Below are 19,759 nucleotides of genomic sequence, written 5' to 3'. Positions count from 1 at the left end.
ACTCCAAACCGTAAATCATCAGCATCAATAATGCACTCATCTTATCTATAGTTTTGAACGCTCAATTATAATTTTTCCGGAACACTTTAAAATCCTTCCCGTTCCCGCAGACTAACAAAGAATAAAAAAGAGCTCGTGTGACAGTATGTCTGTTCAATGAAACCTAGTCGAAACGGGTCGAAACAAGTAGAAATGGATTGACAGTTTACCACCTGTCTCTTTCCAATTGACTTCGACCGATTTCTACCAGGTCGAAACGAATCCTGCTGCCGAGCTGGATTGGTTTCAACTAGTTTCTACTTGCTCCAATGAACAACGACCTGACTAGTTTCGACCAAAACATTGGCTCGTTGAACATCTATCAGTTGACAGAAACCAGTTGAAACCGATTTTTACCAACGATTGAACGAAGCTAGTTTTTCCATAGAAACAAAAAAACACACGCTCATATTCTACGCAAAAGTGTCACACGAAGCGTTTTTGACGATTATCTTCTGCTTTGAGGAAAAAAAAATCGAAAAGTATGTATAGATTTCAATGTACATTGACCAACCACAAAAACAATATGCATGAAAGGTGCGGAAGAGCCATAAATTTAACGAAAATCCGAAAAACAGATCAAAATTTCAATCGCGTTTTTCTCGTTTGCTCGTTTTTCCACATGGGACAATCTTGCTTAGAAGGGCAGTATACCAGTGTAAAAAAACCTTACAGTATGCTTGTTAATGTAGCACACTTGCGGAGAGCGAAAAAACGAGATATCTTGTATTTGATCCGCAATGAGTTATGAAAGTTATTAAAACTTTGTATGTTACTAGGTAATGAACGAAAATAAGTGTTACCTCATGTAAATGTATATTGAGACTGCCCGGTTTTTCCGTTTTCCCGGTGATGAGATGAAATTCAAAGTTTTCCCAGGTATTCCCGGTTTGCTAGCAACACTGAAAATGCTAGTTGGGAAATAGAAAACGCCAAAGGAAAAAAAAACTGACATAAAATAGCCCAACCTTCTTTCAATTAGAATATTTGTAGTCTGGACCACATATTCTATAAGGTACACCGGGGCAAGTGCAAACTCGGGGCAAGTGCAAACGCTCAACTTTTCTATGTTACAAAAAAAAGTAAAAAATATTTCTTCTTCTAGAAATTGTTGTTTAGACCCAAACGAACAATCTGACATAGATAAACTAAACTTTCTTTAAATTTTTCACTTAAAACACGGCACTGTTTGATCACACACAAATTTAAGTACGTATTAGACATGAACAGTGTGTTTTTGTTTTGCATATTTTGGCTACAAAAAGGGCATTCAAATCCGAATTTTCGTTAAAAGGTGAGTGTTTGGGACCGATATTCAAGTGAAAGCAAAACATTTACGATAAATTTTCAGTACACCCCGAAAGTTGTGAAAATAATATTCGCTCTTGTTAACCCACACTGCGGGGCAAGTGCAAACGCACCTTTAAGCCATGTAACATCAGCCATTTCAGAAAATTTATCACCAAAATGGTTCAGCATTATATTAAAATGGTCAGAAGGGGTACTAAAGTGTTGTATCTAAAGCGGATGTTCAAAGTTCCATAATAACTTAGTAAATAAAGGTCTTTTGCTTAAAACAACAGTCACCAAAAATGGAGTTCCAAAAACAGGGTGTCGACTCATATCTGGTAATAAAATTCCCTGATTTTCCCTGATTTTCCAGACGTTTTTCCAGAAAATTCCAGGTTTGAAAAACAACCTGAGGAAGCAACTTAAAAATATATATATTTTCCCCGAAAATAAACGCACAGAAAGGTTTGAGTCGAGAATACTTATTTATTACGATAACTTTATTGCAATAATTTATACTTTTGTGACATTAAACATTTTAAGATAAGTCAGCCAGTTCGGATCCACTTGTAGAAATTCTTATGATTTCAGCATAACAATTTTCTCTTGCAAGCTATCAGCCTTCTTCTGTGCGTCTTCCAAAATTTTCCTCCGTTTCACATCAAGCGATTTTGCTTCCGCTTCTCGATGAAGCTTTGTCAGCTTTGTTTGATCTGATTCAAGAGCTTTCTTTTTGCGGCGATGTTTGTCTTCCATATACAGAGCATGTGAATTTCGAACTCTCTGAATAAGTTTGTTGGAAATTTGGACTGATTATATCCCTCCAGCATAAAAAAAACAGCATCAAAGAATTGTCGTTTAACCACCACTGATTCTTCACGCATATTTTCGAAGAGACATTCGGAATTTACTCAAAAACCACGTTCAACATTCGCGTGCTAGCACTCCACTCCAAAAATGATACAGCCTTTCTTTGCTACGGTCATAATTATCAAATTCATCGCCTCTGGCAATCACTCCGGAATACTGCCGTACTGCTAAATCTGCCGAGGATCACTAACGCGTCCAATATCTGTCAATATAGTCAAAGTCTTCTTAAATCGTTTTTTGCCAATTTGGTATCGCTGCTGATAACTGCCGGATCAAGGCAAGAGGCGGCCTTGATCAGAGGATAAGTTAATGGCGATCGCTTCATTAACTTAAGTACAATTTCAAGCAATCAAAAGCCTTATATCTACTTAAACTCGTGCCTCCAAAGTTCGAATTTCGCTGAACAAAAGTTCCAAAGGGAATTGGTACCGAATTTCCTCGAATGTGAGCATGAAAGTTACAAAAGGTTCCTCAAATAGCCTTCTATGGACTTGAAGTTCCAAAATGTTCCTCAAATAGCTTTTTTGTGACATGTCATTCGCATGCACACGGTATAAAAGTTACAAATTAGATCTCAAATAGCCTTCTGTGGACTTCAAGTTCCAAGAAGTTTCTCAAATAGCCTTATTTGTGCATGTCAATCGCATCCACACAGTATCAAAGTTACAAATTGGGTATCAAATAGCCTCATGTGAACTTCAAATTCCAAGAAGTTCCTCAAATAGCCTTTTTGTGACATGTAATTCGCATCATTCAAAATGAAAGTTACAAATTGGGTTTCAACTAGCCTTCTATGGACTCGAAGTTCCAAAAAGTTCCTCAAATAGCATTTTTTGAGACATGTCCGCCATTTCATGAATATGAAATGTGAACGAACATCACAAAAGGACATATAATAAATAAATCATTTTTTGGACCTTTGAAATTGTTGAAATTAAAATTTATATTGCAACTTCAACTCAGAACAACTTAAAGCTAACTCGCAAATGATTGTTTTTGAAAAGAGTAAATATTTTGACTTTATAAAATTTCATCCAACTGTATTTACTTACCACGAATTTATCACACATTGAAAGTCAGTTGAAGCAATTCATTAATAAAATATCAAGATAAACTCAAGGATTTGTATAATTTTATGCTTAACAGTTATAAACATGGAATTCCATTTCTTTAAAACCGATATTATTTTGACGGATGATTGATTTATACGCCTTTTCGTAATGTTTCTTAGTAATAATCAACATGCGTCATTGCTGCTGGCCGCTGGCTGCGGGTATTTTAGGAAGCTTATAATCACTTCGAATTTTAGCTGCCGGTAAGGCAACACCTAGGCGTGGCGTCGTGGCAGCGTGTTTGGATATCATCTCGGAGGATTGGGTTCAAATCTGGTACCAGGACTCATTTTTTCCATTAGGTTGTTTGATTGCTTGAGTAAGCGATTCAAATAATTGTGTAGCAGAACTGGCGTGCGTGCTGGCATGTATCGAACAAAGTTAAAACAAACCAATTAAGTAAAATCAATTGAGGGAGGTGATGGGAGGAATAAAGATGGATGCCGAGAAACCAGCAGCACCACATGGGCTGGTGGTGACCAAAGTAAGAGAAGAGAGAAGATTTTTTTTTGCTGATTAAACGTTTACTTGTGGGCTGAATAGAAGGCCGTTCAAATCTGTAATGGAACTTCAAAGTTTCGATAAGAACTTATATTTAGGGCTGAATAAAACGAACTTCAGTACATTGATTATGCTGATTTAGCTGTGTTCGACCTTTTTAACGAAACTTTTGGTTGCTTGGGATTGCCTCCTTTACATTCCATACGCAATTGCATTCCTTTGCATTCGAAATTGCAGAACTTGCTTTTCGCTGAGCTTAGGACATTTTTTCATAGCATTCTTAGTGTCACATCAATCAAAGGGCTAACGATAATTACATGAGCAACGTACACTGAAGTAAATTTTTAAGCAGATAATAAACTATGACGTTTCAATTTCTTCAAATAAAATCAGGATCATTATTTTTTCCCTGATTGGTGAAAAAATTCCCTGATATTCCCTGATTTTCCCTGATGCAAATTGAATTCCCTGATTTTCCCTGATTTTCCAGGTTTTTCCAGGTAGTCGACACCCTGAAAAAGTTATCAATATTGCAAAAAAACAGCAAATATATGAATAAAAGTTGATAAAACGTACCGGAACATGTATTCAATTCATTTTAGGACCGATACACTGACTCATCTGTGAATTAGTTAGGAAAAAGTATGGCGTTTGCACTTGCCCCCATAAACGGGGCAAGTGCAAATTTTGAATTTTTTTCACAAAAGCATCGTTACTTTTTACCAACATTTTTTTATTTTTCACTTTCAACGGGAATTTGTTTAGAACTATTTTAGTGATGCAACGAACGATAATTGATAATTTTTGAACATAAACATATTTTTCTAGGACATGTGAAAGTTGAACTATGGTGAAAACCGTTTGCACTTGCCCCGATGTACCTTATGTGAAATACACATTGTTTTGATAACTTGTTAATGATAATAACATAACAGTTGTTTTGATAACTTTTGCTGCAGTTTTCTGAGAATTCTTAAGATGTTTCATAAGACATAATGAAAGCTTACGCGAGATTTGTCCATGTTCATGTTAGGTTGGGGGGGTTTGCAAGTTTGGGTATTCTCGATTTTGAGAGTTCTTTGCGAAACGGGAACTGCAACTTGCAAGATTGAAACATTACCGTTTTTGGTGATCTAATAATTTGAATCTGAGAAGTTATAAGAAACTATATATAGATGATGGAATCTGCCACTCTTTCATAGCCAATCATCAAAATAACAGTCACGACTGCATCATTGAATTTTATATTATGCATTTCGTTTAATTTTATTATTTTAAAAAAATCGGGTTTCATCATGGGATTGCAAAAGCAAGAATCTGCATTGATAAACATAATTTTTGAACAGTAATTTCCACATTGCACTGAGTACATAATTTACAGTCTTTACAACTCGATGTGACTCATTGTGCCCTTGATGAGAAGCAAGTATCGAAATCACATCATCAGCGTTTAAATGCCGTTTAGCCGTATAGAGGAATGAGTATCAAGCGTATCAAATACCATACGTACGTAGTAAATATACTCCAGCCAAGTCACAAGGAAAACGAGAGAGAGCGCAAAGCACGAAAGCAACACGCAGCCCATTTATCAACAATATTCTCACCAACACACTGTTCCGAAATCCAAAACCGGGGTAAGCTGTGTGCGTATAGTTAGACGTCATCATTGCCATCATCAATTCGATAAGTGGATTGAGATTTAACCAACACACTTCAAGTTTCGAAATCATCGCTAATAAATAAAATACAATAAATTGTCGCGTAAATTGCAAGTGAAAATAAACTTATCGTCGAAATTCCTCAGTATCGCATTTAAAAATAGAGATGCTTTACTTGGTTTTATACGTAGAGTTGAAAAATTTCTGTTCCAAACACACAAAAAAATTATAAAAGTAACTCCCTCTTTTAAACAAAACTAATTGATGTGATGTGAATCAAGAAACGAAAGTCTCTCATGTCTATATGTCTCAATGTCTATAATGAAACAAAATTAATGTGGATCTAGTTAGTTTAATATGTAGTATCTATACTATAGGTACCATCATGTCACCATCTACCGCCCAGTTAAGCGGTTTTTCAACTTCTAACATGTGTAATAAAAAAACGACGGCAGATTTTTATTCGCTTTCTTTTCCAATACATCCCAAAACTGCTCTACTTTAAATAAAAAATTTAGTGGAATCCGAAAAATGTACGCTTTTAAAAATAATTAACTAAACGTTGAGGTGTTCAACTGGCCCTATTACCGCCCACTCGACTTTTTCGGGTATCGATAATGTTTTCTTAAGGAAAAACTATCTAACAACACGGAAACTGTTCTTTTTAATATTGTCCATGTAACGAGCTGTCAAAACCATATTTTGGATCTTGAGAGAATACATTTTGTGAAATCTTTCCCGCAAATTTTGTACAAATTTTAACAAAGTGCGTTGACTGACAAAATGATGATTCCCGGCAAACAGCCTCAAGTAATCGGTTACTTTCAGCGATAAAACATCATTTTCTAACGTAATCAAACTAAATGCTTCTTACAATTTACACTTTTGACACAATACATGCGTTAAAAACAAAGAAATTGTGCGTGACCGGTAATTAGGAACCCACACTTTTGTTTATACACCAATTACCGCCCATCATTAAACGCTTCAAAAAACACCAACTATTGAAAAAATCGAAAATTTTCCGACGCAAATCTATTCTACAAAAATCAAACTATCGTTTCAAGTCGATTGTAGGACAAATAGGTACTATTTAGTAAACAAAACCCCTTTTTTCCCTAGGAGCACAGTTATGCTTAGTTCGCTAACAGGCGTCGAATTCAATAATTTGACCGGAATCGAAAAACCAAATATTTTATTTCTGGCTATAGTTAGCATAATTAAGTGATGATTTTTCAGTGAAATGGTCGAACAATGATGCCGACACAGAACACAGGTCTTTTTTTTGGAGAAAAAATTCCAGTTTTTTCGAAATACACACAAAAGGGTGATTTTGGGCGGTAAATGGTGTCTGGGCGGTGAATGGTGACTTGATGGTAATTAAACTTTACATTAAATAAAAGCGAATATAATCAATGTCTCTGGAATGTAAACGAAATTTGATTTTATGATTGTTATTTTCTAATTTGTCAATTTATTACTCGAATTCAAGGTAGCCTTAAAGTAACATGTAACTGATGTACAAGGTCAAGGATAGAAATCCATGGATTGATTTCGATTAATGAAAATTAATAATAAGGATTATTCTATGTTAAATGCCAGAGGTCTTGCATGCTGAAATTCAGTCAGTTATCTATGTGCAGAGCATGATGACCACATATAACCCAATGTTAATATCAAATTTCTATCTTTATGTACATACTTGTTCTGACAAATGTAGAAAAATTTCATGTTGATCAAAATACCCGGGTGAATAAAGTTCCCCCAGTTTAAGGTAGGTAGTTTTAATATTTGTATACCATTCGCGACTAAAAAATAAAAATGTTATCTTAAAATTAATTGCTTCTTAAATTATGTAGATGATAGCAGTTTTTGGGGAAAGAAATTAAAACCGTGAGCCGGAACAAAGATCTTTTTTTTTCTTCTGGCAAATTTCATTACATACAACGTTTTGTTCAATTTAATCTAATATATTGTTTTTTTTTTTAAATTATTTTTTACTAACACCTTTGATAATGTTTCAACTCCGAGTGACAAAAGAAGGATTCAAACTCGCCTAATGTAAAATTATGAAAACAACCCACAACTCTTAGACATACATACAATTTTTTTTAAATTTATAAATGGTTTTATAAAGGCATTTTACTTAAGGTACACCGGGGTAAGTGTGGACGGGTTTTCGTATAGTTCAACTTTAAAAAATCATTAAAAAATCAGCAGTTGCACAATTTTGATAAATTGACGTTCAATGTGATGCAGAACATGTCGTTTACAAAAGCTGAAGAGATGAGCTCGATAGAAGCAAAGCGAAAAAAGTTATCACGTAAATCATTATGGACGGCTGGTGTCTTCACTTACCCCGCTTTATGGGGTAAGTGTGGACGGTAGATTTTCCCTTTGATTTCTCAGGAAATTTTCAAAAAATTTGTGTTTCTTGGTTGAATACGTTACTTTATTGCTCGAACCGTCCAAAATTTTGAAAAAAGTTCATGATACTATAATTATAGTGTGTAATTTATGTTACAACACACGAGATCCGATTTTATCAAAAACACAGAACAAATAAGTACTTTACTCAAATTTTCATGATCCGAATGCTAAATATAGCTAAATAATACAACTCATAAAGGACGAAGGACAGAAAATTGAAAAAATGTGTAAACATCAAGTCTTTTTAAAGCCGTCCACACTTACCCCAGGTAGGGGTTGGAGACAAAATTTTAGTTTTTTGTAAATAAACTCTTTTTTCTTAATTTTTAATCGCCGTTTCTTTTCCTAACTGGTTGTTTGGAATGTAAGGATTGTTTCAATGTACAGTTTTTCATCGAGAGCCAGCTAGTTTAGGAGAAATTTGCAATTGAAAAAGATGCACATCAACTCGACATCGTAGTTGAAAATAGAAAATTCCGAATAAGTCGCTGTAAACATCCGTTATTGTCTGAATCGTATCTTTTTCACAGTTATTGGATAGATTACAAGTAAATTGAACATTCTGTATCAAAAGTTTGAAAAAATAGTGCACAGTATTGATTTTATAGCCATCGTCCACACTTACCCCGCGTCCACACTTACCCCGGTGTATCTTATATAGTTTTCATGTGCCGGGAGTATTTTTCCTAACTTTGGGTTAGTTAGAGGGGGGGCGTAATCGTCGCGGATTCTCAACTATTAATTCAAATCTTATTATAGGAAAGAAAAGGGGATTAGCTGAGGTCATTTCCAAAAACGGACATACATACACCTAATGTATCGTACCATATTTTTTCTCCAATTCACACCCTACGACAACTTAATCCTGAAAATCACATCTTATGCTATTCTTCCTTCAACTCGTAGCATGTTTCAATATCAAGATTAAACTAAAAAAATATCGACGAGTCAAATCTATTCTGAATATTCGAATTTTGAACGATCGAAAACTCGATATCACTGGTAACTCTAATTACAATTCCAATCAGAGCCTTGCGTCCCATCTTTCATCGGTGGGTGAGTTGGTATTGTACAATGTTCAACCCTCTGATCTGGCCCCGATGACGATTTCAATGATGATGATGATTTCTTGATGTACATGTGTGAACTGTGCTGCTGTTTCTCTAGCTGTGCGAGAGCTTAAGTGCAGAATAAAAGGAAGAAAAATCCTATATGAAAAATCAGCGGAACGCCATTTTGAAAGTACATCGAGAATCGACCGGCAACATTTTTTTGTCTACTGTCACCGGTAACGTTCAGAGATTAGAAACTGAATGTAATCTCTAGGTGAAATGATACTGGGATATTTGTAGATAACAAAAAATCCCTTAATCAATATTTAATACCATGCCTTCGACTGAGTTGATGATAAAACACTGGTTTGACTATTTTATCGCTTCCCAACTTTACTCTTTTTTTTCTCTCTGGGGAGGAATGATTCAGCATGGTATCGAGACGTTGGTCACACCCTTGAACTTTTTTCCTCCACATCACTCCATAAAGGGGTATGCGATGTATTACGGTTGTAGGCCATACATGGTAATCAGCCGGCCTTGTCAGCAGGATTCCTGACTAGTCAACAGATTAAAACATAGGAAATTGATGGGAAATTATGGTCTATTCAAGCTTATACCCAATGGAAGACATTACTTACCTCAAATCCCTCTGATTTGGCCCAAACACCTCCATCGTGTCCGGCGATGGCCGCTTTGGACACACACTGGGAAGCCAGGAGCTGATTGTCAACATAATCCTGCCAGCTCATTATGGAAATTTGTTTCTTTTCTGGAAATTTGTCACACTAAGTGCGGATGCCGCTATCCGATAAAAACACGGAGCTAACTTGCTTAAACTGGAAAAATTGAAGAAAAAAAATTTGAACTGTAAAAACTACTTCGCTCGGCACGCAGGATGAGAACTGAAGGGAAAAACTCCAAATTTCGCTTGTTCGACTACGGGTGCTTTCAGAACATTGCAGAAATCACACGCACACAAAAGCAGACGCACGGAATGATTTTTTGTGCTCGTATTCGTCGCCGTCTTTGTCGTCCAAAAATACTCTGCGGCTGGAATCTGTTCCGTTTTTATCTCAACTGTCCGTTGCACAAAATTCGCGACGTTCGCAAAAGAAAAAGTAAATCCAAGCAACTGGAGACGTGAAACAAAAAAAAAAAAAACTGCTATTTAACGCACTTTTGAGTGATCACCGAAAAAAAAAAATGTAGTAGACCTTGCTGCACGAAACACGGTCAGACGAAAATGACTCCCGAACAGGATCCGTTCACCGCGGCAATTTAGTACCGAAAAAATGGCAACTTCAGCACAAAAACGATCCTCAACCCGCCGAATACCGATTTACCACAAATTTTACACAAAATGACAAATTAATTAGCAGAGGAAATGAAAGTCCCCACCAAGGTGAGGGTGTAGTAAATCTATCTATGGAAAACTCACTTAATTGTATAGAGGGAGGAAAAGTTGGAACCTGAGTGCTTGGCTTATTTGCTCTTCAATGGCACACGGGGTGAATTAACACGAACGATTGAAAGCAACCGTCTAGTCGCGGTCCCGTCCAAGTCCCAAAAACCGTTTTGCCTTGCTGTCTACGATTTCGTGTGCAGGAGAGAAAAGAGAATACAGTTCAACTTCTCTCTTTGCGTGGGACGTCCACAGAACATACAACAAACTTCAACTCGGGAGTCGTGTTTGAATTTCGCAATCAAAAACTAGTTTATTGAATAATTTACTTCAAATGAGACAGTTGAAATTCGACCTTTTTAAAATAATAAGTCCATCCGCATTACACGACGCAAAAATGATTCATTCGACAAGCAGTTTAACAGAACTAATTAAATGACAATCAAAAATGTTGTTTCGTAACATGTGGACGCTCTTCATCTTGAGAGAACGCCGCAATGTTGGTTGACAGACGTTGAAGGAGAGATTAGGTATTTCGCTCATTCTCTCTTTCGTTGATGTCGCGTACCGGAAGTGAGTAATCACAGACAGATATCCCGAGCTGAACAACAGCGCAAACATGGCGGCTTTCTGCCAAGATCATGAATCGCTGCTTACTTCACGCGTTGATTCAAGCATACACTGAAAAAATCAGCTTCGCGAGGCTCGCGAGGGGTACACTAATATTATTATTTGCAAACCACAGATAAGATTACCGGAATTACATGGACATTTGTAATTAGGTACACAGAATTTTGAGCAGAATTTCATTAAAAAATCGGTGTCACGGATAATAAACTTTAAATACCCCCGTCACATAAAAACTTTATAAGTGAAATGCCTTAATAAAACTCTTTGTAAATCCTAGATAACAAATTTTATATATTTTTTAACGGAATTCAAAGATTTTCTTAATTTTTTTTTTCTCAGAATTCTAGTACGGCCTTTTTGAAAAAATCAAATAGTTAAACAATTCATTTGCACTGTTATCATTTGTAAAAAGTAGATAACTAAATTGTTTTTATAGGGATTTTTGTCTGTTTATGTTGGAGCTTGAAAGAAGCCTCACACCAAAATACGAAAAATGCCACAACCATACTTTTCTCCAATGTTTTGTATGCCTTTTAAATATATTCCTGAGCTATTAGTCAACCAAATAGTTTGAGCAATGTAAGATTTGAACAAACTCTGCTATCGTCATATACCCGGAAAGTTTGTAGTCCAGTTTCAAATCAGTTGCTTTAAATAATTCGTCGGAAAACTGATATTGATGAATAACCCCTATAAACTCCTTCCTTTTCCCTTGTTTAAAGTTTTTCAACTGTAACAACGCGGCGACTGTCACGGACCCCTTCCCTACTAATGAGTGAAATGGCACATTTAAACTTTGTAAAAGTAAAAGGCCTTTAGTAAATAAAAAAAATAATTCGTCGATCGTAGTCCCCAAAAAACTATATACGCTACTAAGTTCCCGCTGTTTCTCAATAGATGGCTACAACAGTATGTATTGGTTGAACTCGACAAGTGGACATTATCATTGTTTATCTAAAACGTGATAAACGGAGCTGAGACATACATATACGGTTAAGAAATAATTAGAAAAGGAGACTTAAAATATTAAACCAAGAGACGTACTAAGTACTAGAAAATCATTTGTGTGTCGAAACGAATTGTTCCATATGTACCAGTTTCGTTTAAGTATGACATTTTGGATATGTCGAAATCGACCAACACACAGCTAGAGCCATCTGTTGACAAACAACGGGAACTTAGTTGCGCATCCAATGGGTTGTAGTTTGAAATCCGATAGAACACAATTTGTAACTTCTAACATATCAATAGAGTTAATACTTACCCACTTATTTTCTCTCAGATGACACTTTGAGAAGACATCTCATCTACGGAGATTTTTGGAGTGATCGTTTTAAGCATTCATCTCTCGCGATAAAAAAATACACTGAAGGAGTTTTTTCTGTACGCTCATGATTTTAATTTTTCTTTTTATGTATAATAAACAAAAATTTACAACCGAAAAAAAACTCAAAACCAAATTTGGATTTTCAAAAATAATAACAACTGCTAACAAGGAACCAGAACTCCGTCCGAGGGGTAGAAGAACAGATGCGGCCCTTCATGGTGTCCCAGTGCCTGCTGGTTCGTTTCGATCACAGGATCACTTTGCCGCCGGTGCTGATCCTTGTTCAGTTACTGTTTGTGGCAATGGGGTGGTACAGTTCAGTGTATTAACTTCACCTAAACGCTAGTCGATTGATGGGCTCCTTCCTCGTGGCTTTCATTTTCATCGCTCAATTCACTGTTTCGGGTCCTCACCTTGCGATACACCGTCCCGGTTTCCGCAAGGTGAGGCCCCGAAGCAACGATTTGGCTCGCCAGTATTTGGAATAATTGTAACGTCGTTAAATAATTCTTACTAGCACTAAACGGTTTACATTTATAATTAGGTTGAAGAACAAGGGATTATTTTAAAGGAAAGGTATTGTAAAATATAGGACTATTCTTCAAAGTTAATTTAAATTGGATGTTTTCTTCACTTTGTGTCTGGGATTTTGCTTTGTTGCCTTTTTTCGGTATTTATTAAACTTGCTGGTGATTGTTCGTATCGAATCTTGGTACACATGTAATAAACTGCAAACTTCTACAGAAAGGACTTTCCAATGATTTCACTGAAAATATCTGGAAATAAACAGAAAAGGAAACAAAATAAACATTTTGTTAATGTCATAGTAAGATACTTTTATTATTTCTACCGATTTTCTCCTGCAAAATCTACTAGAAAAAGTTGGAACAGCAATATATTACATCCCTTAAATCATGTTGACCACAAATAAGATTTAAAAAAATATATTGTGCTTAATGGGTTTCTTTCGTCTTAAACCTTCTAATTGTTTTTCATTTGGTTTCAATAAATTAGTATGTACTAGGAATTTATTTATCTTGCGAAATATTGATAAATTTGAAAGAAATACAATGAATGTGTCGGTATCAAATCTCCTAGTTCATAAACAAAATGTGACTCCTAACTTGTAAGAAAGACGAAGGTCAAATTCTGTTACACACTCCGCGATACGCGATTCTCTCGAGAAACTAAATTTCAGTGCAGCACTATTTCTAAAACAAAACGAAAGTTCCTATAATACGGGTCAATTTGAGTTTTTTTCTTCACCTGGATGTTGTTTTAAGTAGAAGTTTTTGTTTCTTCGGTTCTTGTATACGACGCTCTTGTCTGATGATGGTAATATTTCAGTTGTTGATTGCAGGTTTCCTTATATGATCGTCGTGTATTTAGTATTAATTTCTTCCGGTCGATGTTGGTTGCTTAATTTTTATTTTTATTTGAAGTTGACGCTGATGCTGCTGGTATTGAAGATGTTGATTTTGCTGCTGCTGTTTAAGATTTTTTTTAGTTTGCTGATAGAGGATTTACAGCATATCAGCCAAGTTGGCTGGCATCTCTTCAATAGTGGTGTTGTAATGTTTCTCAATGTCAGTCAGCACTCGTTTGTCAGCTTCAGTAACGAAGTTGATAGCAACTCCCTTACGACCGAAACGTCCACCTCGACCAATTCTGAAACAAAAAGAAACACGAATTAGTCATTGGTTTCTGGCCTTGTTTTTAAAATGAATGAAAAAAGGGGGAGAGTTGAAGAATGAAATACAAATTTAATAATATTGAAAACTTGTTGAACACATAAATTTTATTGGATTTAATAGTGACACTTTACTATTACTTTTTATCAATTCCATACCAATCATGAGTAAAATGCTGCAAGTTTAACCAAAAGTAGTTACCTTAAAAAAAAAAGCTTAACAAAAGATTTGCTTAGCAGTAACACTTTAATAAAATCAACCCGATTGAATAATTCCGAATACATGACTAGTATTCAAGTTCGTGTCATATTTCGATATGTTAATACGTATATGTACATGTATCTTATGGGAAAGGTTCTATTAGGTCAAATTACTTATCTATACTTCATTCTAGCGATCGTATAGTTATGTCAATTTTGACCTATTTTGCTATTCCTCACAAATAGGACACCATTGCCATACTTTTATTAAAAGCGACAACGGTGCTTTCTCGATGAGGATCATTCTTATACTATTTGGGCTTCATAAAATTCATCTCACCTGTGGATATAATTTTCCCGTAGCGTCGGTAGATCGTAATTAATAACTAAGGAAACCTGCTGGACGTCGATACCACGGGCGAGTAAATCAGTGGTGATGAGGACACGCGAAGAACCGGTACGGAACTGCTTCATAATCAAGTCCCGATCACGCTGATCCATGTCACCGTGCATGGAAGACACGGTAAAGTTCTCGGAGGACATGTCAGCGGTCAGTTGATCGACCTTGCGACGGGTGTTGCAGAAGATTACAGCCTGTGTAATCGAGAGGGTGTCGTACAAATCACAAAGTGTACCGAGTTTCCAGCTTTCCTGTTTAACATCGATGTAGAACTGCTTGATACCTTCCAGAGTCAATTCCTCCTTCTTGACCAGAATCTTGACCGGGTCACGCATGAAGTGCTTCGACACTTCCAACACTTCAGCCGGCATCGTAGCAGACAGCAGAATAACCTGCACATCATTCGGCAGCGTACGGAAAACATCCTGAATCTGGTCCTTGAAACCACGGGACAACATTTCATCAGCCTCGTCCAGGACGAAAAGCTTGATGTGGCTGGTGCGCAAAACATGACGATTGATCATGTCATGCACACGACCCGGAGTTCCGACCACGATGTGGCAACCCATCTCCAGTTTGCGCATGTCATCGCGGACATTGGTTCCGCCAATGCAGGCGTGGCACTGGGCGTTCAGGTAGTCGCCCAGAGCAATCACCACCTTCTGGATTTGGGTGGCCAACTCGCGGGTTGGAGCCAGAATCAGCGCTTGGCATTCCGGGATGCTGGTATCGATCTGTTGAAGGATCGCGATGGAAAACGTAGCAGTTTTACCAGTACCTGGAAGTAGAAGAAAGACATATTAGAAGTCATACTTTATACAGTTTATTACATTATGCCGAATGTACCATCACAGCAAATAAAAGTATTCAGATTTTTTTTTCCACGATGAAAATGGTCAACTATATTATAATATTTTGTTTATTTAGAGTAAATATAATCAACTTGGAAAAAATATCTTTTGTCTAGATAAGGCTATAGGTTAAAATCGTAATGAATATGATTTAAGTTGAAATACTAAAGTAAAAGAAATAAGTTTAATCAAAGATTTTTTCGATTATTTTCGAGAAATATAATATTGTTCAGATTTTTTGTTTGGGAGGACTTTTATCCGGTTGGATGATTCATTTCGATATTGTACAGATGGCGTCCAAACATATGTGCAAATAGGTTTTCAAGCTCAGCACAACACTTTTGAGTGGGATCTTCAAAGTAAATCTGTTTTAGTAATTACTCTTTGAGCCATGGAAGAAAACTAACTTGCAAGTTTGCGCACCAACAGCGCTATTTGAATGGCAGTCCAAAAAAACTGAAAACAAATGAGGCCCTTGGAACCGAAGGGATGTAATACATAAAAGCTAATTTCGAGAAAACACGCTTTTGAGTTGTGTTTGATCATTTTCAATACTTTTTTTTTAATTTGTTATTTTCTTTCAAACGTCAAAGAAGATAAATTAAATTTAAAACCTGATAAAATCACTGAATATATTTTGAAGTACGAAGAATCGTTTGGCATTATTCATTCGCAAATTGATAATTTTTGCACTTATTTTTACCTCAAATTAGTTTATTAGTTTCAAGCTGATATAAAACAAGTTTTATATTTTGAGAATTCTAAGAATTCATGTCAGATGTGACTACACATGTTTTTCTGTGTATTATCAGAATGTTATCAGACCGTTAAGGCAGAAACACAATACAGCGTCGGTCGTCGCGTCACGTCAGCGGTCAACGCTGTCGATAAGTACTAAAACGCGGACGCGACGCACCCGACGATTTTTGCATCACAATTCAGCGTCAAGAGACATCTAAGATGTCTCTTGACGCTGAATTGTGATGCAAAAATCGTCGGGTGCGTCGCGTCCGCGTTTTAGTACTTATCGACAGCGTTGACCGCTGACGTGACGCGACGACCGACGCTGTATTGTGTTTCTGCCTTTACAATTTATAATAGATTAACGAAACTAGTTAATTTGAGATGCATTTTAGGACATCAGAGTATCAGTCTGAATTGTGACACTCCCATCGCTCATGGATCATAAATTGCACTCGCGGTCGCGGGCTGCTTCAAAATCTGGAGTGAAAATATTCCTAAAGAATGCGTTTGTAACAAAATAAAATCCCATACTTCCACACCAACACTAACGAACAGTAGAGGAGCAGAAAACCGAAACGAACGAATAATAGCTCCTCGCGTTTGGTTGTCGTCGTCTGAAACTTTTATGCTGTATACACATTAGGCTAGACATCGCCGACGATGGAAAGAAAAATCAATATTCGGCAGCAATCTCGCTTTTATACTACCTGAATGAATGGAAACATCCGGCACCCGGTTTCTTAGATCTGTAGAGACTTACCCGATTGGGCTTGGGCGATCACGTCATGGCCTTTGATGCAAGGCATGATGGCCCTTTGCTGGATGGCGGACGGCTTTTCGAAACCGTACGCATAGATGCCTCGAAGCAGCTGCTCCTTCAGGCCCATGTCGTCGAAGTTGTCGACGGTCTCGTTCCAGTTGGACTCGATAATTCCGTCCGGTTGCATACCGGCAGGTCCATCGTAAGTCTGTTGGTTGTCGCCCATCTGAAGTTGTGAAATTTTCGATTTAGATTGTGGAAGATATTGTGATGAATCAAGAAAGTCGAGTTTTGTTCTATAAGAAAATCAGAATAATTTTCTGGCTAATCAAACTTTCTACGAGTAAACGTGCACTGTCTTATGGTGATGACTGATTCACCACTGTGCCGTTCCACACACTGATGATGCCTTCTACCGCCCGAGTTTCCACCCTTCTGTGTGAGAACGACGAAAAGCAGAGGGGAAAATCCTATCGGTACTTTCGCTCCGAATCGTCAGTGTGTGGATGCGAAATGGCGATTAATCATTATTACAGTTTTGGCAGAAGCCTCTTAAAACAAATTTAGAGTTGTGATGGCTGATTGCAGGTATATTATTGGCGTAGGTGCATTTCAGACATTGTTACTCGTCAGATGCACAGAAAAGGCATTGTCTTAACATTTTACAAACTTGGCCTCTCACGGCAAATCTGTGCCGTTTTACGAAAATGCTCTCTCCAGGATAACCTAAAATTTCTCTAGCTTTGGATAGCACTCGACTACTACCCGGTGTTTTTATTTCTATTATATTTTCTTTCTGGCCCTCTCGACGACCGGGAGAGTAAACTATGCGAAACGCGAAATCAGACGTTTTGACACACTGATTGAACAAATTGAACTTCGCGTTTATTTAACAAAAATGTTATGTTTTATTTGAAATGTGAATATAGAAACAATTTTATTAATCTCAATTTGCACATGAATGCACTCACGAATATAACATTAAATTTCTTTCAGAGCCAGTTTATGTTAAAGAAACTAATAAGAACGAAACCTTTAATATTAAAATGTTTACTCCGTAATCAAACCTCAAGGCAAATAACAAATCTAAACAATTATAAAAGGACTTATGGGAAGAGTGACAGCTTGCTGTTAAATTCTTTTTTTTTTTTGCCGTTTCAATAGCTGTGGGAAGCTGACTTTGAAAAGGAAATATAGGTGGAAAGATCAGAGGAGAAAACAAAAGTTTAGAGTAGTGAGCGATCTTGAGACGTTAGTTAGACCATCCAGCACTGCATTGAATCCATTTCGGATGAATATGAACAGAGTACAGTACAAGATGATGATCTAACCCCTCATGATACCAACTTAAGGGAAGAATGACAGCTTGCTGATGAATTCCTAAAAAAAATTCAAAAAAAAAACTAAACTTTAAAACTTTTTTTTTCTTATTTTCTATATAGTGATATTTAAATGCTAAGTTGTAAAATTCAATTGGAAATTTTTAACTTCAAATTTTGAATAGTTTGGTTTTATAAATTTGTAATTTATTGTTTATCAACTTCAACACAGCCTGTTAATTACAATAAACTTTATAGTCAGGTTTATTAAGATAGTTTAGTTAAACCTTTTACTTTCAAGGCCGTCGAACATAAATATTACAATATGTAGTCAAAGCGTTACCAAATCGCTTCTGCAAGAATCTAATTAGCAAATTAATAAACATTTAAAAAAATTACAAATTACACCTAATTTCTATCTTGTTTCAACATCAAGTTGCAGTTACCATGAGAAATAAAAAAAGCAACGGTACCCTGCGAACTGAATCATCAGCCAACTATGTGCACACATTCATGCCAAGGTCCACTGACTTCCACACAGCTAATGGTGGAGAATTCAATTAAAGATCACAGCAACCATCATCAGCAAAGATGGAAATGCTGCAAAATTGCATCCACCACACTATCATCAGCAGGCTAGTAGATAAGGCTTTTATAGGTCAACATTAGCATGAACGAATACATTTTGGGGATTTCCGCTATTCACTGTTTTCGCGGGAAGGGCTCCACTTGATGACGCATTGCCCTCTTCAGCCACCTGCCGCAACAACCCGGCACCGATACGGAATCTTGTTTCCTCATTGGTGGGACACAGGAAGTCGGATGTCGTTCTACAGAACCGTCCAACGAATAAAACCATATATTACGGTCAATTGAAGATGTCAAGATCAGCAATCCGTGCTTGATTCATCCAACAAAATCGCTTTCTCATTCAGCGAATCCCGTCTTCAAAAAAGGAAGAGGAAAAAGATGGACCCTCAAGGCCCCGAAAAAAATATTTTCTAAATTTAAAACGCCGATATCACTGCAATAGCCTTTTATCATCACTCCTTTTTATAACCACAATACATCCGACACGATATACTATCAATTTTTACACTTCAAGATAAAATTTAAGCCCAATATCACGTACATTTTCACGATTAAAGTTTGGCACCTTTACACACGTGCTGAATTTGATTTTTGTAAACCAAGCGAAAGGTCGCCATATTGTCAGTTTTGAAGAAAGACAGTTCGACGTAGGGTTGATAGGCGTGCGGGGTGGAGAAAAGAGAAGAAGCGACGCAGTGGACGAAGGGGTTTATACCACTTTTGACAATCGGCAGTGCCAACCTTTGCTAGTGTTGGGCGATATTGCTTTCGTTTGTGGTATAATATAGAGTGCAATAAAACGCAAGGGTTTAAAATGTTTACGCTATTTTTGGGGGTTTCGTTCATCTCATTCTGAAAAAGTACGATTTACCGGGGAACGCGTTCTCAA

The 19,759-nt window shown here is 36.7% G+C and overlaps 2 protein-coding genes across 3 annotated transcripts in view; both read right to left on the bottom strand.

Moving 5' to 3' along the window:
• LOC129746277 (profilin) overlaps positions 1-10,545 on the bottom strand; it is a 34,205-nt gene extending 23,660 nt beyond the window's left edge. For both annotated transcript variants that reach the window (XM_055739863.1, XM_055739864.1), the window contains exons 1-2: positions 10,394-10,545; positions 9,594-9,791 (exon numbers count right to left, since the gene is read on the bottom strand). In XM_055739863.1, the coding sequence (XP_055595838.1) occupies positions 9,594-9,704 (111 nt within the window). In that variant the 5' untranslated portion in view covers positions 9,705-9,791; positions 10,394-10,545. The remainder of the gene's footprint in view (positions 1-9,593; positions 9,792-10,393) is intronic.
• Positions 10,546-12,362: 1,817 nt separating this feature from the next.
• Positions 12,363-19,547, bottom strand: LOC129746363 (eukaryotic initiation factor 4A). Its single transcript, XM_055739986.1, has 5 exons — positions 19,412-19,547; positions 16,961-17,186; positions 14,546-15,383; positions 13,581-13,982; positions 12,363-13,090 (listed from the first exon to the last, which is right to left on the bottom strand). Exons 2-4 carry the CDS (start codon positions 17,184-17,186, stop codon positions 13,838-13,840), a joined length of 1,209 nt encoding a protein of 402 aa, XP_055595961.1. The 5' UTR covers positions 19,412-19,547; the 3' UTR covers positions 12,363-13,090; positions 13,581-13,837.
• Positions 19,548-19,759: the final 212 nt, after the last annotated feature.

This window comes from Uranotaenia lowii, chromosome 2 (assembly GCF_029784155.1).
Source record: "Uranotaenia lowii strain MFRU-FL chromosome 2, ASM2978415v1, whole genome shotgun sequence".
In the NCBI taxonomy this organism is placed as follows: domain Eukaryota; kingdom Metazoa; phylum Arthropoda; class Insecta; order Diptera; family Culicidae; genus Uranotaenia; species Uranotaenia lowii.
This window is presented reverse-complemented; position numbering and strand designations above follow the sequence as displayed.